The sequence below is a fragment of the Zingiber officinale genome, chromosome 11A (genome assembly GCF_018446385.1).
Source record: "Zingiber officinale cultivar Zhangliang chromosome 11A, Zo_v1.1, whole genome shotgun sequence".
NCBI lineage: Eukaryota > Viridiplantae > Streptophyta > Magnoliopsida > Zingiberales > Zingiberaceae > Zingiber > Zingiber officinale.
Genome location: NC_056006.1, coordinates 3,710,841 through 3,730,823, shown reverse-complemented (window position 1 = coordinate 3,730,823; position 19,983 = coordinate 3,710,841). Strand labels below are relative to the sequence as shown.

Here is a 19,983-nt window from a genome sequence, read left to right as displayed (position 1 = left end):
CTTTATTATTGTCTTATAATACACTTAGAGGGCATTCTAGGAGGATTGAGAAAAAGACAGTATGGGTTAAGGGGGAGTCCTTTATCGTTTTCTTACCTGATTCGCACCTTTTCGGTGTTTGACAAAGGGGGAGAAGATAACTAAGTTTAGAGATAATTGAAAGTTTGGTTTTAGGGGGAGGATCTTGATTCCCCTATTCTTACATGGTGTTGTATCTGTATTAGGGGGAGGATCTTGATTCCCCTAAAAATTAGGGAAATATGAACATTTCTGATCTAAACTTAAATCGTGTTGTCAAACAACAAAAAGGGGGAGATTGTTAATACAGTCTGACCTGGCTGTTGTTTTGATGTTGACACTGATTTAAGTTTATATCAGATATTAATTAGACTCAGACTGATTAATGATCAAGGTTGATCATGTGGAGAGGAAAAGTCCAAGTACGGAAGCTTGGCACGCAAAGTCGGAGAGGGCTCGGTAGCTCGTTCTCTAGACTAGGTCAGAGAGGGCTTGGTAGCTCGTTCTCTGGACCGGACGAAGTCGGAGAGGGCTCGGTAGCTCGTTCTCCAGACTAGGTCAGAGAGGGCTCGGTAGCTCGTTCTCCAGACTAGGTCAGAGAGGGCTCGGTAGCTCGTTCTCTGGACCGGACGAAGTCGGAGAGGGCTCGGCAGCTCGTTCTCCGGATTAGGTCAGAGAGGGCTCGGTAGCTCGGTCTCTGGACCGGACGTGGAAGTCGGAGAGGGCTCGGTAGCTTGTTCTCCAGACTAGGTCAGAGAGGGCTTGGTAGCTCGTTCTCTGGACCAGGAAGACGTTAGGGTTTAGGAATCTCTAAAACTAACACAGAGACATTGGATCGGTCTGTTGACCGATCCAGTGATACTTTGGTTGACTGGATCGGTCTGTCGACCGATCCAGTAATACCTGGGTTATCTGATCGGTCTCATGACCGATCAGTAACCACACAGAAACAATCTGTGGATTATCTGATCGGTCTCGTGACCGATCAGTAACCACACAGAAGCAATCTGTGGGCTATCTAATCGGTCTGGTGACCGATCAGTAAGAAGTGATGGGATGCGATGAGATTCAGAGCGATAGGGGGGATCGGTCTGTGGACCGATCCACCCATAGGCTGATCGGTCCACAGACCGATCAGCATCATCCCAGACAGATCAGGGTGTGTCCTGATCGGTCCGGAAGGCTATGGATCGGTCTGTTGACCGATCCACAACAATGTCGTTTGTCTTCTGCTGTTTCTCTGCGATTTCTGATTCACCTGATCAAATCATCTGCTGTGAGATTTTTGAGTTACAGGTTGCAGGTGTCGTGCCAGTGCTTAATTTCAAATTAAGCTCCATCAGAAGAAAAAGACCAAATGCTCTTTCTACTGTATTTCACTACAAATGGTGCAATTGGAGCGTCAACGTTCACTGGCTGCGATCAGTTGGCAACAGCTTGACCCTTGCTTATTGGTTCGAGCTCAGAGACACCAGTGAAGACCATGGATGGTATTGGTGTGAGTTCAGAGAACCAGATGAGGAGGAAGAGTGATTGGCGACGCCTGAGTTGGTCGCAGTGATTCGATACAGGTGACAGTGATTCGGCTCTGGCTGAAGACAGTGAGAAAGAAGCAGAATAAAAAGAAGGCAGAAGAGAGGTTTGGTAAGATTTTTGAAAACTCTCTGTCGACCGAAGCAAGTGTGCTGTGTTGTTGAGCTCTTGGCTGAGGAATCCCTTCTGTCTTAGCGTTCTGCTTCGTGGCTGTAAGTTTCATTGTTCATTTCTTTTAGCCACTGAATTCTGTAAGTCCTGTGCTTCATTTCAAATCTTTTCTGTGACTTTATGTAGAGGTTACTCCACCGAGAAGGAGAAATACTTAGCCGGAATTTGTCCGGGGTGTGATCTACCGAAAGATCAAGGGATCGTCCACCTTACGGACACGTCGAGGAGTAGGGGCAAGTTATCCCCGAACCTCGTACATACTTGTGACTGCATCTTTTGATCTCCTTATGTTTTAATATCATGCACTATCTTCTTATACCAGATGAGTATTTTGTACTCACTACCTATTATTTTTTTTTGACCTCCCAGGTAAGTAGGTAGAGGAGGTGTGTGTTTCAGAGGTCATGGCTGCTAGTCCCACAGTATATTCGAGATCGTGTTTTCCTCGTTGTGTCTTGTTGTTTGTATTTACATTTTGTTTCATTCATGGATTTTAGTCTTGCGGTGTCTTTTTATTTGGACTTATACTTGTTGTGTAAGTCATACCGGTACACAGTCATTTGTGTTTTATTTATTATGAGAGGATTGTACAAATCTTCCTTTTTTGAGTGGTGGTTATGTTGCTATCTTTCACTCTATATTTATTCTTCATCTGGACTTGTATCATGTTGTATCATACATTGTCATTAGGGGTACTGTCCATTCTGTCGGACAAGTTTACCTCTAGGGTGTGATAGAGGGAGTCTAAATCTAGATGCTTACGTGGCTCAAGAAGAGGGGTGGCAGTGGGAGCAAGGTCATACGAGAACCCGAGAGTCGTCTCTGTAGGGTAGTCCTCCATCATGCATGGAGAACCCAATTCCTATCATCGACATACGCCACTCCACCTAGTCTTTGCGAGGTAAGCCGTCTTAGCCCTTTGATATGTCATTTGACCTCTACAACAATCGCCACCTCCCTAGGGTTTCCATGCCTAGACAATTGGGTAGAGCTTCCAAGAGGGATTCAAAAGAATAGGACGGAGGCAAAGGAAGCAATTTGATTTTGTCCATCGCCGTCGAAGAGATGTGTAGGCATCCGAGATCATCCTGCCAATCGGCACATAAAAGCATGATCCGGCGTGGAAGCATTGCCTTATGGTGCGACCGACAAGGCAAACCAAGCTCAAGAGTGTGTACTGCTTGAGGTTGTTCCTCAGAGGTGGCATCCATCACATCAAGGAGCACCTCGCCCGACATAAGGGAAACGTGTCATGCTGCCCCAAGGTAACATTGGAAGTGCATCAAGCTATGTAGCATAACATAGATGGCTCTTTGATGTGTGTCGGTTATATATGTTTCTAGTCATTATTTGATTCGCATCTACTTGTATTTCATTAATATAATTTATGTTTATTGCACACTATTTTATTATTTATGTCATACTTCTATTCTATTTGTTCGAAGATATGTTCTTTCCTTGTTTTCATTAATATGACATCTTTTTGAAGTAAAATGAAGCATTAGAGAAAATTTGGAAGAGAACTTAACAAAGCATGGTCATGTTTACTTCATAGGACCAGGAGGAAGGGTCATGCTAGGGCCATGTCTAATTCACAGGGCCATGTTAAGACCATGTTTACTTCAAACGACCATAACTTTTTTGCCTGATTGGAGTTATGGGTTGTCCTTGATACTAAATTGTAGCTAACTTCAATATTTATAACTTTACTTCAGACTTCAACAAGATAAAATCATGTTTAGATGTGCTAAAAGGCTCCATAAGTGAGGCACAACCCTGAGACACAGTCGTGTTAAATTCTGTAGTTTTTTACACTACAAATCGAAAGTAAGATAGCTATAACTTTTTATTTGATTGGATTTATGGGATGTTCAAGATAGCAAAATGTAGCTAACTTCAAGATCTACAACTTTGATTCAAACTTTAACCTGAGAAAACAACGTTAAGATATACTAAAAGGCTCTACAAGTGAACATAACCTTGAGGCACGACCATGTGAAACCACACGGTCATGCCTATTGAGGTTGCAAGGTTGCAAACATAGTCCCACATTGGAAACACATGGAAAAGATCATGGATTTATAAGAGAAAAGATATCTCCATTGGAATGAGGCCTTTTGGGTAGAGCTCATGAGCAAAACCATGAGGGCTTAGTCCCAAAGTGGACAATATCATGCCATTGTGGAGATATCTAAATTCTTTTCGATCTAACAATTGGTATCAGAGCCCGGACTGCCAGAAGGTTTAACCGTCGACTGTGCACAAGAACTATGGTCTAATTGAGCCATGTGAGTACAATATTGACCTCGAACAAAGAAAGTGCGGGCTCCTATGTTCTGATCAAGAGGACCAGACACCAAACAGGAGTCTTAGTTGCGGCTAGGCAAGGAAGTCCTAGTAGGTCGGGTGGACCGAAGGGCAAGAAGACCTGGTGGGTCAAGGATCAGACGTGGGAAACCTGTGGTCCTTTATTTGAGGGGGGGATTGTTGGGGTTGCAAGGTTGCAAATATAGTCCCACATTGGAAACACATGGAAAAGATAGGGCTTAGTCCCAAAGTGGACAATATCATGCCATTGTGGAGATATCTAAATTCTTTTTGATCTAACAATGCCTCCCATCCAAAGCCTTACATAGGGAGGTCGTGTGAAATCACACAATCATGCCTCCCCACCCGAGCTCATTCATATCTTGTTCATGCTTCCAGGCACGACCGTGTAGCAGAGAAACATGCCCCCTTGTTATAAAAGGGGATTTTTCTCCCTTTTATAACTTATCTTAGGAGTTTGGGACTTTGTCCCTCTCATTGGAGAAGGGTTTTCCCTTTAGGGGAAAACCCTAGAGCTCTTCTTCTTCACGATCTGTCCACCTCCGGAGCAAGGGAAGACCTTCAAAGACACCGAGCGTCAAGGATAAACACTCTTCTTTCTCTATTTCCAAATATTGAGTTGTAGTTTGATACTTTCATTGTCTTTTGGTTGTATTCTCTTGTAATAAAGTAGATCATTCCCTTTCTAAAATGTAAGGAGTAATTGTGATGTTTTGATTGATGTATAAACAATGTATATATCATTTCTTTATTCAATGAAGTGTTTATATCTTGTTCTATATCTCTTATATCTTCTATATGTTTAATAAAATGTGTTAATTGTAATAAACATATAGATGTGTATTGATTGTTCATCCCGTGTAAAGAAGATACTCTAGATTGTATAAATGGAGGGCTCTAGTGTGATATCCCTTTAACCAGAATTATAAGTTTAAATCATATTTTTAATTATTATATCTTGTCTAATGCTGTTGGATTTCATAATCATTTCTACTTATTTTACACGAAAAAATTCTTAAGATATAAAAAATTATTATCTTCTAATTATCTAATATTTCATAAAAATATGATTGAGTCCAAGATTAAAAAAAAAGTAAACTAAAAACTAATATCTAATTAGTCACATTACTAAGTCAGCATCAAATTGATTAAAAGTAACATTTCAAACAATGCTTATCAATGACTTAAACAGAATTCAAGTAGTCCCCAGATATCTCAGCATCTTGAATTTGCAATGGCTTTTTGTATGATTGCAGAAGCAATGAAGAGCAAACAACACTTATAGACGAGGCCGCCATGCAAGCTCCCGCGAGCCAAGGAGGCAACCTAATTCCGGTGAATGGGTAGAGGATACCTACAAACCACCCAAGTAGTTAGTTAACACAAACGCAACTTATTTGACAATAACACTGATAACAATAATTGTGAGTAGATGATACCTGCAGCAATAGGCATTCCGAGTACATTGTATCCTAGAGCCCACACATAGTTGAGTCGGATCCGAGCAAGTGTCTTCCTTGATAGATCAATGGCAGTAACCACATCTTCGAGGTTGCTTTTTATGAGAACCACGTCAGCTGCTTCTATGGCGATGTCAGTGCCAGCCCCAATCGCCATGCCAACGTCTGCAGCAACCAAAGCTGGGGAGTCATTGATGCCATCGCCAACCATGGCCACTGTCAAACCTTTCGCCTGAAGTAAGAGTTATAAAATAGTAGCAGTTCGATCACCTTAGAGACACTTATTTCTAGAGGAATATAGTGATTATGGACAATGAAAGATAGTAGTGGAAGGAGATCGAAACATGAATCAAAACTAATGTAAGAAAAAACACAAGATCTAATAAAAGAAAGTAGGAAAACTACCTGCAAATCCCTGATTTTATCAGCTTTTCCCACTGGATCGGTCTCGGCAAAGACTTTATTGATTCCAACCTCTTTTGCAATGGCAGTGGCAGTAGCCCAGTTATCACCAGTCACCATAATGCTCGAAATGCCCATGGAATTGAGAAATGAAACTACACGGCCAGCTTCGGGCTTCAAGGGATCAGAGACGGCAAAAGCCCCATGGATGACACCATCCACGGCAACCAACACACAAGTCCTGGCTAAATGTTCCATATCAAATGTATAATCTTCTATTTCGGGACTAACCAGGACTTGAGAAGAAAGCATGAGCCTCTTGTTTCCGACAAGCACCCTTTTGCCTCCAATGCTGGCACTAACTCCAGTGCTGGGATGCACCTCAAAGTCCTTGGCTTCTCGTAAGTGATCGTTGTGTGATCCATACTGCTGCTGCAACTTCTTCGAGTGTTCTATAACAGCCTTCGCTAGAGGATGCTCACTGTTAATCTACACACAAATTAGAAAGATAAAGAAATTATTGAAGAACATCTAAAAACAAAGGATTATTCATTCATTAACATACTAATATTGGAGCCCAATGGCCACTGTTCTATTTATCGATTTAAAGGAGAATTTCCAAATCAAGGTGAAAAATATGAATGAAACTTAGTTCAATTTGATTTTTTTCAGGTTTTGGTTATTGGCGCCCACCTCTATCTATCTACACAGCCACCAAAACATCTAATTATTAAGTTTAAACTACATGTTTTAATCATATCCAACTGCTAACCTCTGCAGCAGTAGCCAATTCACATAACTCCAGCAATGACATCTTTGTAAAGATCTTTGTCTGAACAACTGTGGGTCTTCCAACCGTTAGGGTTCCAGTTTTGTCGAATATAACAGTTTTGACCTGTGTAACAGCAAAACATCTTCATCAAGATTCCTTCTAAGCTAATGTACACTACAAATGTTAGCTTCTCTGACTTACCTTATGGGCCTTCTCGAGTGCATTACCGCCTTTTATTAGGACGCCTTGAGATGCACCTTTTCCAGTGGCAACCATAACAGCTGTTGGTGTCGCTAGTCCTAGAGCACATGGACAGGCAACTACCAATACTGAGATTCCAAATTGTAAAGCTAGCTCAAATGCATCCATGGCTTTTGGGATCCAGCTGCGGGGATATAGTTGTGCTTCTCCAGGGATGAACCAGCCAAGCCAAGTGACAAAAGCAGCGATGACAACCTGCAAATGATTGAAACAAGAAATGTCAATGATGATATCGCGGTTCCTCAGATTTCAAATATATATAAATGCAGCTGTGAAGTTCTTTGGTGAGATGCCATTGTATCTCCAACTCACATTCATGGATTGTTAAAGTTGATTGGATAACCATTATTCATCAAAGCCCGAGATATCAGTACACTATGTTCATGTTCGTAATTACAAATCTATTTTAAGTAATGATAAGGAACTATAAAGTGGAGGCAGTTGATATACTTACTGTGGGGACAAAAAACCTAGAAATCTTGTCTGCTAATTTTTGAACTGGAGCTCTTGCAAGCTGCGCAACCTCCACTAACTGAACTATCTGTGACAAAGCAGTCTCCGATCCAACATGAGTAGCCTTGACTATTATGCATCCATTCTCATTCACCGTACCACCTATCACCTGCTTGAAATAGTCAATACATGAGTAAAAGCTAAGATTTTTTTTCAAAATATAGCTATTATAGATTGCTTCAGACAAACCTTGTCTCCTGTTCTCTTAGCAATGGGATTTGCTTCTCCTGTAATCATGCTCTCGTTTACATGGCTTTGACCCTTTACGACAACCCCATCAACTGGGACTTTTGAGCCTGGAACTATCTTGATCACATCATTCCTTTGCAATAACTGAGTGCTAATTTCTGTTTCTGAAATGATATTTCCGTCTGCATCTAAGGTTAGCAGAATAGCTGTATCAGGAGCAAGTTCTGTAAGCTTGGCCAAAGCATCTGATGTCTTTCCCTTTGCAACCACCTCCAAGTATTTTCCGAGAAGTATAAAAGATATTAACATAGAACTGGTTTCAAAGAAGTCTTGCCCTTCGAAAAATTCTGAGGTTAAAGCTTTTATTAAAATGTAAATGGAGTAGAAATAGGCAGCATTTGTTCCTAATGCAACCAAAACATCCATGTTTGCCGATGCCCGTCTCAATGCATGATAAGAACCCATATAGAACCTGTAATGATTGCAACATACAAATACAGTATAATTTTCATTAAGTATCGAAAGATGATCAATAGAGACAGCTCCCTAGTACCTTAAACAAAAAACAAGCATAACATGGTGAAAACAATATTGAATCATACCTCCAGCCAATAATGAACTGCACAGGTGTACAAAATACCCATCTGAGTAGCATTCCTATGTTTAGATTATGGTAGAGTTTGTAGTTTAGCCAATCCCCAAATGGCGGCAACATAGGAAGTATCATAGAGAAGAGGAACACTGGAACTGAGAACAGACAACTCCAGAGAAACTGGTTTCTGTAGGCTATAGTTTCATGCTGTCGTTCTGTTTCTCTCGCTCTGGTTGTTGTATACAAGCTGGCATGATATAAGTTTGGGGTATTACCAGCTTCTTGTATGCATTCAATAAGGAACCTGGGGCCTGTAAGATCAGGATCATATGCAACTGTTACTTTATGATTCACTTCGTCGATTTCGACATGGTTTACACCCTCCACTGCTTCAAGATGAGACTTGATAATTATGGCATCTTCTGGAGAATGAAAACCTTCAACTTTTAGATGAACCTTATTGACATCATCTCCAGAGTTAATGAGCTCAGCTCCAAACCCTGCATCCTCAATAGCTTCTAATAGGCGAGGAGAATCGGTGATATTGGGATCAAAGTGTATCTTCGCTTCTTCAAGAGCAAGGCCAACTACAGCCTTTTTAACACCATCAACCATGAGAAGTGCTCTCTCAACTGACTCAGAACAGCTGGTGCAGGCCATTCCTTTGATTCGAACCCGACATACAGCAATATCTTGGTCTGGAAATTCATTGACTTCAAAGTTCAAGTCTTCTATAGCCTCTTTGATTCTTTTTGCCTGTTAGTGAAGAAAAATCACAAGGCAATAAAATCAGCACACAAAAAAAAAAAAGAATAATAAAACAAAAACTAAATGCATCTCAATTTGCATAACCCAGAATAAGAAGGCTCGAACGTTTATTATTTGTGCTTTTGGCACACATTCCTTACATTTAGGATAGAGTTATATACAAGAAAAATATGTCGACTGATCAGTAGCTGAGCTAAAGATATCAAACAAGAAAATTTTCTCCAACTTACATTTATAAATTCAGGCCTGTATTTTATAACTGCTTGGCCTTGAAGAGGAGATACCAACACACTCTCAACTCCCTTCATATTCCCCACAACAGATTCTATTGATGCTGCACAAGAGGCACATTCCATTCCACCAATTCTAAACGTGACCTTCCTCGTGCTCTTATCACTTCGCCATGATCCTTGTGAAAAATTAACAGCAACGCTCTCAGGGGATTGAAGAAGTGGTGCTGTAAGACTATCCTTCCCATTCTGTTCCATTTTCTTTCAACTCAAAATTTTATCAAGTGCTGCATTAGAGACATATAACAGTAAAGAACGGCATTGTGCAGATAAATTGGGTTTCTAAACCTTCATGGGTATCAAGTGAAAATTGAAAAACAAAACTTAAAGGTGGATACACAGTCTGTCATTCAATGACACAGCAAAAAGAAGCTGTCTTTCTGCTATTACATTTTCAAAAAGAATAAGAAATAAAGACATCATGCATCAAATGTAAGAGAAAATTTGGTTGACTTCAGACTGAAACACTTTCGAAATTTTAAGTTGAACATACTTTTTTGGGTTTCAATTAAGTTCAGGAAAATATTGCTGCTATCTTAAGAAGCACAAATGGAGTACGGTTGTCCACGAGCCTCAGTGTTCAAGCTTCTTTATTAAAAATCTTATCAAACTCAACCTTTATATTGAACTCAAAGAGATATCACGATCTTTATAATTTAGTTCAAACATTTATCTAATAAATAAAATTGAGGGGCATATTCATTTAGTTCCCTAAAATCGAGAACTACATGACTCTTGAAGCATTTTCATTTCGCTCGTTTCCAATAAAAAAAAAACAACTGAATAAACAAGATCATAAAAGGGAAAGGAACAAGAACATCAACAGCTTCACCCTAGGAATCGAATAAGTTCTCACCGAGATATCAAGCGTAACCTAATCCCCTAATACCACTTATCGGAATTCAGGGAAAAGGAAAACTTAGAGCTTGCTGCTCATACGGCGTAGGGCAAGAGATAAACTAGGGAAACGACCCAAAAAATCTCAAACGAAGGAATAAGTAAACTATTGAATTCAAATTCGCGAGGGAGTAGTTACCTGCGGAATCCTCGCGAACTAGCGCAGTTTTTCGTGGAGCGATTGCACTTTCGGAAAAAGGCGGAAAGGTGAGGACGAGGGTTGAAGATCGTGGAAACTTAAGTGCACGATGGAAATTTCTGTTTACCACCGAAAAATTTAAACTCTTGCAGAATACCACTTAAAGTTCTAAATTATCTCATACCGTCCATGGTGATTGGTGTACTATATAGTTTATTGTTTGTTTTACTTATTTTGTAAATTCGAATCACAATTTATTAAGTTAAAATACTGTTATTTTTGAAACTATAGAGACATTATGGAAATTGTGTAACTTTTGAGAAGCAAAATGAAAACTTTCCCTTGCCTTTTTAAGATTTAGGCCCTTTCATAAACTCCACTCTTTAAAAATTACGCCGGCTAGGATTTCGTAACTTGACTTGCAAGTTTAAATTAAGTTTATTTTAATCGTAATTATAATCGCACCTATTTATTTGATTCAATTTCTATATTGTTTCAGAAAATACTCTACTGTTTTTATGGAAATAAATAGACAAAATAGGAGGGAAAATAGATAAGTAATTGAGAAAATACTATAAAATGCAATTCAAATAATTTGATAAAATTAATATTTTTTTTAAAAAAATATTAATTATTTTAATTTCATACAGATTTTAGATAAAGATACGAAGCGGCAGCGATGGTGCAAGGTCAGGTCGAGCCCTCGATCGCGTCCGTTGCCGCCGGTGGCTCCGCGTGGCACTTCCTCCGCCCTCGGCGCGAGCCGTTCGAGATCCCCAAACTCATCTTCTCCGACGGTCCCCTGACGCTCGCCCCCGCTCGCCAACAAGCTCCTACGGAGATCTGTCCAATCTCCGCACCGCGTTGATGCAACCGCAGTCGCTGACTGTCTCCAGATCTCACTCGACCACGCCCGTCTCGTCCTCGATGCGCTTGTCTCCGTCCACCCACCCCTCCGATCCCGCCCCGGATGGCACCGTCGACGTGTATGACCTCGTCATATTTCTTTACATCCAGCCCTACAAGCGGCTTGTTCACTGGAAACTATAATGCTTGATTCTTGTTTGCTTTAGTTTTGATCATCCCCTGTTTCCTAACTAGTTGAAGTTTCAATTGCAGCTTTTATGAAGTAATAGTCGTCGGTTTATGCCTCCACAAGCAGAGGAAGAAGCTCACCGGCTGTCATACATTCAGAAGCATATGGGGAATATACTCGCCCCTTTGGCAGAGCCTGTTGAAGGGGAGGGTGATGAATCTCTGGTTTGTCTAACTCAAATATATTTGTATTTACTGTCAATTTTTCCTTCTCACATGCAGTCTAGGGTTACATATTATGTTGGTCTGCTTTTACTTTGTGTCTGGTATGTATTATGTTGGCAACTATGTTTTTCATCATCCAATTGTAAAGATACTTCATCATGGATTTGGATAAATTGTTTCATATTAAACAATTATCTTTTGCCAATGATTGAGTTCTTTCAAGATGTCACATGTCACTACTAGTTCCTATTGCATATTGCGTAAGTCGCAACAGTTTTTTTCTTGCTATTTTCCCCCTTTTTTGTGAAACCAATTGGCTTACAGGTTTTTACAATGGAAAGATTTGAGCACCTTGGTTTCCTCCAATTTTCTGAAGGTATTCCTTTGAGACAAGGAGCTCCATGTTTTGCTAATTCAGATTCGGATATGCCAGCTGTTCCGGTTTCTTCTATCCAAGTCCATGAATGGGTTGTACAAAACATAATTGCTTCATTGGAACACAATGCTGAGAAGGGATTAGCCAAAGAAAATGGCGATGTTGATGTGCCTATGGCAGATATCGGCCTAAATCATTCAAAGACTCAAAGCAGCAGCTCTCTTTCTCACCTGCTAATGCAGCATTCTTGAAAATTTTAACCTTTGTGAAGGGTATATCAAAAGCTTCTGTAGTCAAGCAACCATGTGATATGAAAGGAAATTCTATAAAGGTAAGCCCAGATTTATTTATTATTTTCATTTTTACAAGTTGTGAGAAAATCAAGACCTGAAATCATTGTTGGACAATAAAATTTCTATGAGTGCTGTGCCAGCCAGTAGTCTTTTCCCTCCTGACATCTATCAAGATTTTGGCATACTTTTGTAGCTAGTAGAATGAAAGAAAAATGAATAGTGAAGGCTGGAGGAACTATTTGTGTATCCTTCTTTTGGAAGTGGATGCTAATTTGGTTGTAGATCTCAAACATTTAAACTTATGTAGTTCTGAATCATATTTTTTTGTGCAGTTTTAAGGTAGAGTAGTAATTTATTGGGTGGTCTTATTGCATTGAAATATTTTGTTTTTTCAAAAATTAAAAAAAAAGTTATTTATGCTATCATTGTCCATTATTGATTTCAAGTAGCATAGTTTTTGAGGTGAAACTAATTTGACAACATTTTTATGGTTATCCTGTTCATTTCACATTATTATTTTCTAGACTTATAGTTATTGACTGTTGATTCCTGTTGCTTCCATCAACCTTGTTTGTGCATTTATTAAGGAAAATGATACATGGACAAGTACTTTATATGATACATGACAACTAATGTAAGAATTGAGTACCTCCTAAGTTATAACATCTATTTGTTCTGTCAGATTACAAGTGCTAACAGTTTTCTGCTTGTAACAGTTAATTTTGGTTTCTAATATGGCAATATGGTTTAAATACGAGAGTAATCACATGCTTTGTTACAGGCTTGCTTTGTATTTTGGAATCATATTACTTGGTCCTATAATTGTATTTCAGGTGCTAAATTGACATGATTCAGTGATTTATATATTAGCACCTCTGAGATATGCTACAGTTTATGGATGTTCAGATGCAACTGTTATTCTTGGTGCCGTTGGTAAGGTATGCCTTGTTTTTATCCAACATTCTTGATCCTATTATACTTATCACTTCACTATCACTTTAGAGTGTAAACCCAGGTGGGACACTAAGACAGTAGAAGATTCTTCACAAAGTGGATATTTCCCTGAACCTTGTGAATAACCTTTTTAAGGTACTAACCTCTTTGTATCAGTTTACATTTAATTTATTATTCCTTTGGAAAAAATGATTTTTCAGAGTAACTTTTCATAATGTTCAGAATGCATTTGTAGAAGTTCAAAGCTTTATAGAAAGTAGAGTTTTGAGTTGATTAGATAGTAGTTTATTCAACACATCATTTTATAAAAAGGGCAGATATCCTTTCTGATTTTTCCGAAAGGCACCCCTATTTATTTTGTCCAAATCACTCATGTCTCGTTTTACTTACCCAAATATATCCTTAGCTTCATGAAATTAATATTTTTTTCCGGATTCGTAAGTGTGAGAGATATACTAGAAAAATAATTTTGGGTTGTTTGGAAACTCCTAGGATGTCTCTGGTTCATTTTTTGTCCAAAATGAGACTTTTGGGGCAAACACCTTGATAATGATTTTTAATTCAAACTAAGTCATATTAGCAAAAATCAGAACTTGTACAAAACTTTTGTGGGAATCTCACATAGAGTGTCCAAGTATTTTTGAGTTGAAAAAATATCACTCATAAGAAATATTTTTAAGCTGCATCTGTTGTTCGCACAAATTTAATGATTTTTATTTGTCCAAAATGATTAAGTTCTGATTCTTAACAAAATTTAAAAAGAAAAAGATATTGGGTATGTAAAAAGAATTGTCTGATCAGGACCCAAAAAAAGGTAGGGAATACCTTTTGGGACATCCATAGCTGCGCTTGTTTTGAAACTTTTCTATAAAAAGAACTTTGTTATTTGAAAGGCATGGAAAAATTCAGATATATGGCTCTGTAGGCGGCATTTTTTTAACTGCTGGGGATTTGCCCTTTTTCCAATTACTTCCCATGCTAAATTAATTTCACTTATTTTTCCTTGTCCCAATTCCGATGCTGGGTACTTGGAAGCATTAAATATATGGTACAACAATATCTAAGGTTTGTTTTGTTTAATGTAAAAAATCATATTTTACTAATCATCTTTTTTTTTCTTCATTTTACTGGCAACTATTTTATATAATTACTGGAAAATATATGCTATTTTTCTGTTCATTTTGTTCAACAACTGTCTCTTTTGATTGTCTTTCCTAGGCTGTTAGAGTGGAGCATTGTGAAAGGATACAAATCATAGCAGCTGCGAAATGCATGCGTATTGCAAACTGCTGCGAGTGTGTATTTTACTTAGGGGTCAATCAACAACCTCTTTTTGTTGGGGATAACCATAAATTACAGGTAATTTTTTTTGCACTTTTTTGTTTTGTTTATCTTGCTATAATTTTTCTTTATATTTGAGGAAGCACCCCGTGAATAAGATGGAAACATTTGAATTATAGGAATAAACAAACACAAATACTACAAGATTTTCATGTTGGTTATCATATTTGTTGTGGTTTTCCTTCCATTAATAAAGGCAATTTAATCAAATTTGATGGCAGTTTCAATTGAACAATGATTTTCTGTTATCTTTTTCTGGCAGCATTTCTATTGCTTGTTTGGAAACTTTTTGACATAGTAGGTAGAGTCTAATCCATTGAAACATTCTTTCTTGTCAGCAGAGTTTCTGCATTCTGGTAATATGATAGTACAAGTTTGTTGTTTTGGACATCTCAGTTCATTTTGTTTCTGGTCCTACTCTGTCAAGTTTACTATTTGATAATGATTATGAATCCTTCTATGGTGATGAGTTTATACTAATGACCTAAGGCACTAGTGGCATCATTAAGATTGAAATTATTTTCATAATTTTTATTGACCAACTAAAGCAATTCTGATTTTGGTTGATCATAACAAAATAATAGTTAGTTGAGTTACTGCCCACCTGCTAAAAATCAGAAAATAAGAGTGAAATCTCGGATTCGATTATTGCTTTATAAATTTATTATTTGGTTGTTTTGCTCTCGTCATATGACCATATAGAAATAATTTCTTATCCAGAGAACTGCTAGTTCTAGTCTCTTTTTCTTGGACCATAACCTCTCCTTTGGCTGTGTCTGCCGTCCATTTGCACAAACTAAGTTCTTGTTCCTCTTTTGGATCCATGGAAAATTATACAAATTTACACCTTCAGTCATCATAATCAAGACTTTTCCTTCTATAGATGCTAATTCTTTGAGTACATTGAAGTGCTTTTAGATTATTCTGAATCATTAGCTGGACTTTGGTTTCTAAATATTTCTATTCCTTGAGTGATTTTCCCAGTTATCGCACATGCTACTTATTATCCATATAATAGACATTGATTTGCTATCTGGATAGGATTTTTTTAAAAGAAAAAAATAATAATAAGAGGACTGTTATATGTTGTTTAGATTAAGACGACTCCACTAATTTATTAAGAATATTTACCAAATTGTTTCTGTATATGCACTGGTAATAATCTCTCGCCTATTTTTGTTGTGAAAGTAATAGGTCTAACTATGCTATGTTAGTTTCACAGAATATCTTTCTTTTATTTTTGTTCAGGTAGCACCATTTAATACCTACTATGCATAACTGGAAGAGCATCTATCTCAAGTTGGTGTGGATTCTAATATCAACAGATGGGACAAACCCTTGGTGCTAGGTATGGTGGATCCTCATGATTCGTTATCTCATCCTGCAAGAGTGTCTGATGTAGGGTTTAAAATACCAAATATGGTTATGTGCCTGGCGAAACGGGCAGAACTTACCATTTTGCCCATAAACTGAAACTGGCAACGACATTCCAAAGGTTCTGAGGCCCATGGTTAGCCTCAGAGGCGTTGCGTGAGCCTCGTTGTCGCGAAGGGGGCGTCGTGCGAGCCCCGCAACGGCCGCGGAAGAGGCATCGTGCGAGCCTCGCAGCGGCCACAGACTCATCGCGTGAGCCCTGTGGCTGCAGCAAACTCATCGCTCAAGCCCCGTAAACTAGTTGCATGAGCCCCGAGGCTGCGGCGGACTAGTCATGCGAGCCTCGAGGCCGTGACAAACTCGTCACGCGAGCCCCGCGGCCATGGCAAACTCGTCACGCGAGCCCCGCGGCCGTGGTGGACTCGTCGCGAGAGCCCAATGACCGCAATGAACTCATCACGAGAGCCCAACGGTCGTAGTAGACTCGTCAAGCGAGTTTTGCAATTACAGCGGATTCATCTCACGAGCACAACAGTTCAAACAGTAAAATTAAATAAACGTAGTTTAATAATTTCAATAAAGTCCTAGCTATGGTAGGGATATTTTAAATAGGCTTAACTAAACCCTAATAAAATTATCATATATATATATACCGTCATACCGGCACGATACGAAACCGAAATCGTTTCGTGGTCGATGATTGAAATCTCGGCACAGGTCTAGATTTTAAACCTTAGTCTGATGTCCAAGCCGAGTCTGCTGTTTGCATTGATCCCAATCAGTTTACTAACTTTTTGGTATGCCACTTGGGTTTCTTTTATTGACAGATGCACATTGTTGATGGATGCACGTTCTAGGAAAATTTAGTACCATATTTTCCTTATCAATTAGCATTGTTTTATGCACTGTCTATTTCCTCGGTTGCTTTAGTTGTGCCCTTTAACTCGAACATGTAGTGTCTAACACTTCTAGTTGTCTGTCATCTAACAAGTTAATTGTATTTTGTACAGATTCCTAACTGATTTGGAGCTGAATCGCCACAATGTACAAAATACAACCCATATCCCTTGCCTAAAACTTACAGAGCATCCCAGAAGAAGGTAATTGCACTATCCTGTTTATATATAATCAATTGTTTGGCTGCTTACTTTTTTTGTGCAAGAATAATTATGGGATGAGCATTGCAGCACAAATAGATTGATGTTTGTGTTGTCCTTTATCACCCAACACTGCTATTATTGTAAATTTACATTAGTTAAGTAATAGGTTGCCAGTATGAAAACTAAATCTTAAACTTAATAAATGATACGCACCAGTAGCTAAAAGAAGTATTTATTCTAATTTGATTTGGCGCAGGAGTACTGACGCTCTGTTTAATATTAGTATCCGGATGCGTAAACTCTGTGCAAGAATAGATTAGGGTATGCGCTTTGCAGCACAAATGAACTTGTGTTTATGCTGCCTGTATTTTCCCAACACTATTACATATGAATACTTTTATATCTCATGTTATAAGTATTTTTTGGTAACATGTGCAAGATATATATATATTTCTTTGAATTTTTTATTTCTATTTTGGCTTGCATAATCGTTTACACTGAAAAAAAAAAACTATACATTAGCTAAGTTAATTTTGTTGATTCTCATGCATTATGGCTCTCAATATGGTTCACAGTCAATCCTGCATTAACCCCCTTTCATTTGCCTGCTTTCCTCCTATTTGATTCTTTCTCTTCCAGAATTATTTATAAACAGTCGATAAAACACCTCTCGAATAACTGGATGTAAGATATGCAGATATGTGCATACATGTCAGACAGGCACAAAACAACATGAATCATTTTGTGGGAAAAGAACTGATTTATCTAATCGTTCTTTTCTTAGATTGCTTCAGATATTTATTATTTTTTCTTAGATGAATGCAAGATATGTAGACAAAACTGTTTTATCTATTCATTTTGATTGAAGCATTTCAACTAATTATGATAGGTGATGGAGTAGTTATTTAGACACAGCACCCATGCTTCCGAGCAAGATCCATTGTTCTGCCACCTTACATTTCTGTGCAAGACTGAATCAGGGTAACTCTCACTTTGCAACATAAACTAATTTCTGCGTATGCTGCAGGTAGTCACTCAAATACTACTTCAGATCACTACTTACTGATTTAATATCCACTTTCACAGATTTTCTGTAGAACATGTTATGAGTTCTATGTTTCATGTGTTTTCTTGTTTGATTGAAATAGTTACCTTGAATTAAACTCATGCACAGTTAAATGAGGCTCCTTGCAAGATCTATTGTGGTTTGCTTAATCTTTTTGCATGCACAAACAAATTTATGTTTATGCTTCCTGTAATCAGTTAGTGAACTATTTTTATTTTATTTTAAGCATTGTTTGTCATTCATATTTTTGTTTTTTTTATAAATATTTTGAGTTTAATGGATCTTGATCCTTAGTTTTTTCCTCCAGAGTTCAGGACTTCATATTTGCTCTGCTTCAGGCTAAGTTTATGATTTTTTTGGGTCTTCCAAATTGAGCTTCATTTTTTTTTATCATAAAGCAAACGCAGTGTCCCAAAACCTCAACTTGAGCCATTTTTGTGGCAATTTCTTCGTTTGCAAGAGGAACCCAAAGTTTGTGTCTCCGACCTAACTCTTCCATTGGTGAACGTTGTCGTGATCTTGGGTGGTCTGGATCACTTATTGATTGAATCCATTATGAGATGTAGTAAAATTTTTCTCTAGAACACATTTTACAAGCTCCCTTGAATTAAGATTCATGTTAAGATTGATTAAATGATTATCTTCAAAATTCACTTCTATTTCTCCTTTTTCCTTGTGTTGTCTGTAAGATTGCTCTACACTTCTAGCACATTCGTTTTAACTGAAGTTGAGCCGTTCTGAGGTTTTTTGGGCTTGAAGGAATCTTTTTGAGTTTATTTGTTTACCCTCAGTCATGAATTTGTACCTGGTCTTTGGAGTTGTATTTGTGTTCTTATTTTGGTTTAATATTTGTTTAAATATGATGAGATGTATCTAGATTCATTTCGTTGATATTAATAAAGAAAGGAACATTTAGATTTGTTTAAATGTTTCCTTCTAATGTATGAGATTGGATCCTCTATTACCGTGTGGGGTTGTTGGGGTGGCGGATTTCATCTTTTTTGCTATCAGAGATTGGATCCTCTATTTCCAAATTTTTTTATCCTTGTGTCCCACTTGTCACTCCCAGTCTATCACCAGTGGCTTCCAGTTTAATCGGAATTATACCCTAGGAGGAAGGTGAACTTAAAGGAATCGTTGATGGCGTGATTGGTGTCGAAATCTAGCCGGATCTGAGTATGAGTTTAGATCAACGGCAGAGAAACTCTTGCTTAGATCCGGCTAGATTTCGGCACCAATCGTGCCGGTAACGATCTCTTATGTTCACCTTCCTCCTAGGATACGGGTCGGAGGTTGTCGGCGATGGGTTGGTGGTGACGAGGAGGTTGTTGGCGATGGGCTAGTGGTGACGAGTAGGACATAAAGATTGGAAAAATTGAGGAGACTGGAAAAATTAGGGATAGAGGACTCAATCTCATAATGTACATGGCATGACATGTTGGATAAGCCCAGCACGGCTTGCGAGCTGAGCTCGAATATTTTTTAGAAATTAAATAATATTATTATAAATATTTCAAATGTTATTTAATGGAATATTAATTTTAATAATAGTATAATTTATTTTTATAATTAAAACAATCCATTTCAGAATTATAAAAAGTTTAGTTTTTAGTTGGTACAATTATTTTTTATGCATTTTAATTTAAAATTATTAGCTTTTTATTGAGCTTAATTAATAGTAGTGTTGTATTTATAAAAAGAAACTTATAAAATTTACTTATTAATTTATCTACTGCAACTTCATTTCAAAGAATAGCCTAATTATATATTCCTCTAGAAATAAAGTATTTTTAACCTGATCTCGAATGCTAGACCCAAAGGATAGTTCTTTCTAGCGAATAAGAAAGCTTAGGAATTGAATAGGGATGTGCATTCTCAATTTGATT

General features: G+C 38.0%; 1 protein-coding gene and 1 pseudogene across 1 annotated transcript; one reads left to right on the top strand and one right to left on the bottom strand.

The window, feature by feature from the left end:
* Positions 1 to 5,152: 5,152 nt before the first annotated feature.
* LOC122031896 (copper-transporting ATPase HMA4-like) lies at positions 5,153 to 10,434 on the bottom strand. Its single transcript, XM_042591113.1, has 10 exons — positions 10,334 to 10,434; positions 9,238 to 9,524; positions 8,250 to 8,995; positions 7,648 to 8,119; positions 7,400 to 7,567; positions 6,886 to 7,140; positions 6,685 to 6,807; positions 5,916 to 6,401; positions 5,490 to 5,742; positions 5,153 to 5,404 (listed from the first exon to the last, which is right to left on the bottom strand). The coding sequence occupies exons 2-10, from the start codon at positions 9,493 to 9,495 to the stop codon at positions 5,235 to 5,237; spliced, it is 2,931 nt and encodes a 976-aa protein (XP_042447047.1). The 5' UTR covers positions 9,496 to 9,524; positions 10,334 to 10,434; the 3' UTR covers positions 5,153 to 5,234.
* Positions 10,435 to 11,200: 766 nt separating this feature from the next.
* On the top strand, positions 11,201 to 18,229 carry LOC122032838 (annotated as a pseudogene).
* Positions 18,230 to 19,983: the final 1,754 nt, after the last annotated feature.

Coding starts and splice junctions, on each gene's coding strand:
- LOC122031896 (XM_042591113.1), bottom strand. CDS start 9,495: ATGGAACAGAATGGGAAGGATAGTCTTACAGCACCACTTCTTCAATCC. Junction 8,120..8,249: donor CAGTTCATTATTGGCTGGAG/GTATGATTCAAT, acceptor CAATCATTACAG/GTTCTATATGGGTTCTTATC. Junction 5,405..5,489: donor CGGAATGCCTATTGCTGCAG/GTATCATCTACT, acceptor GGTGGTTTGTAG/GTATCCTCTACCCATTCACC.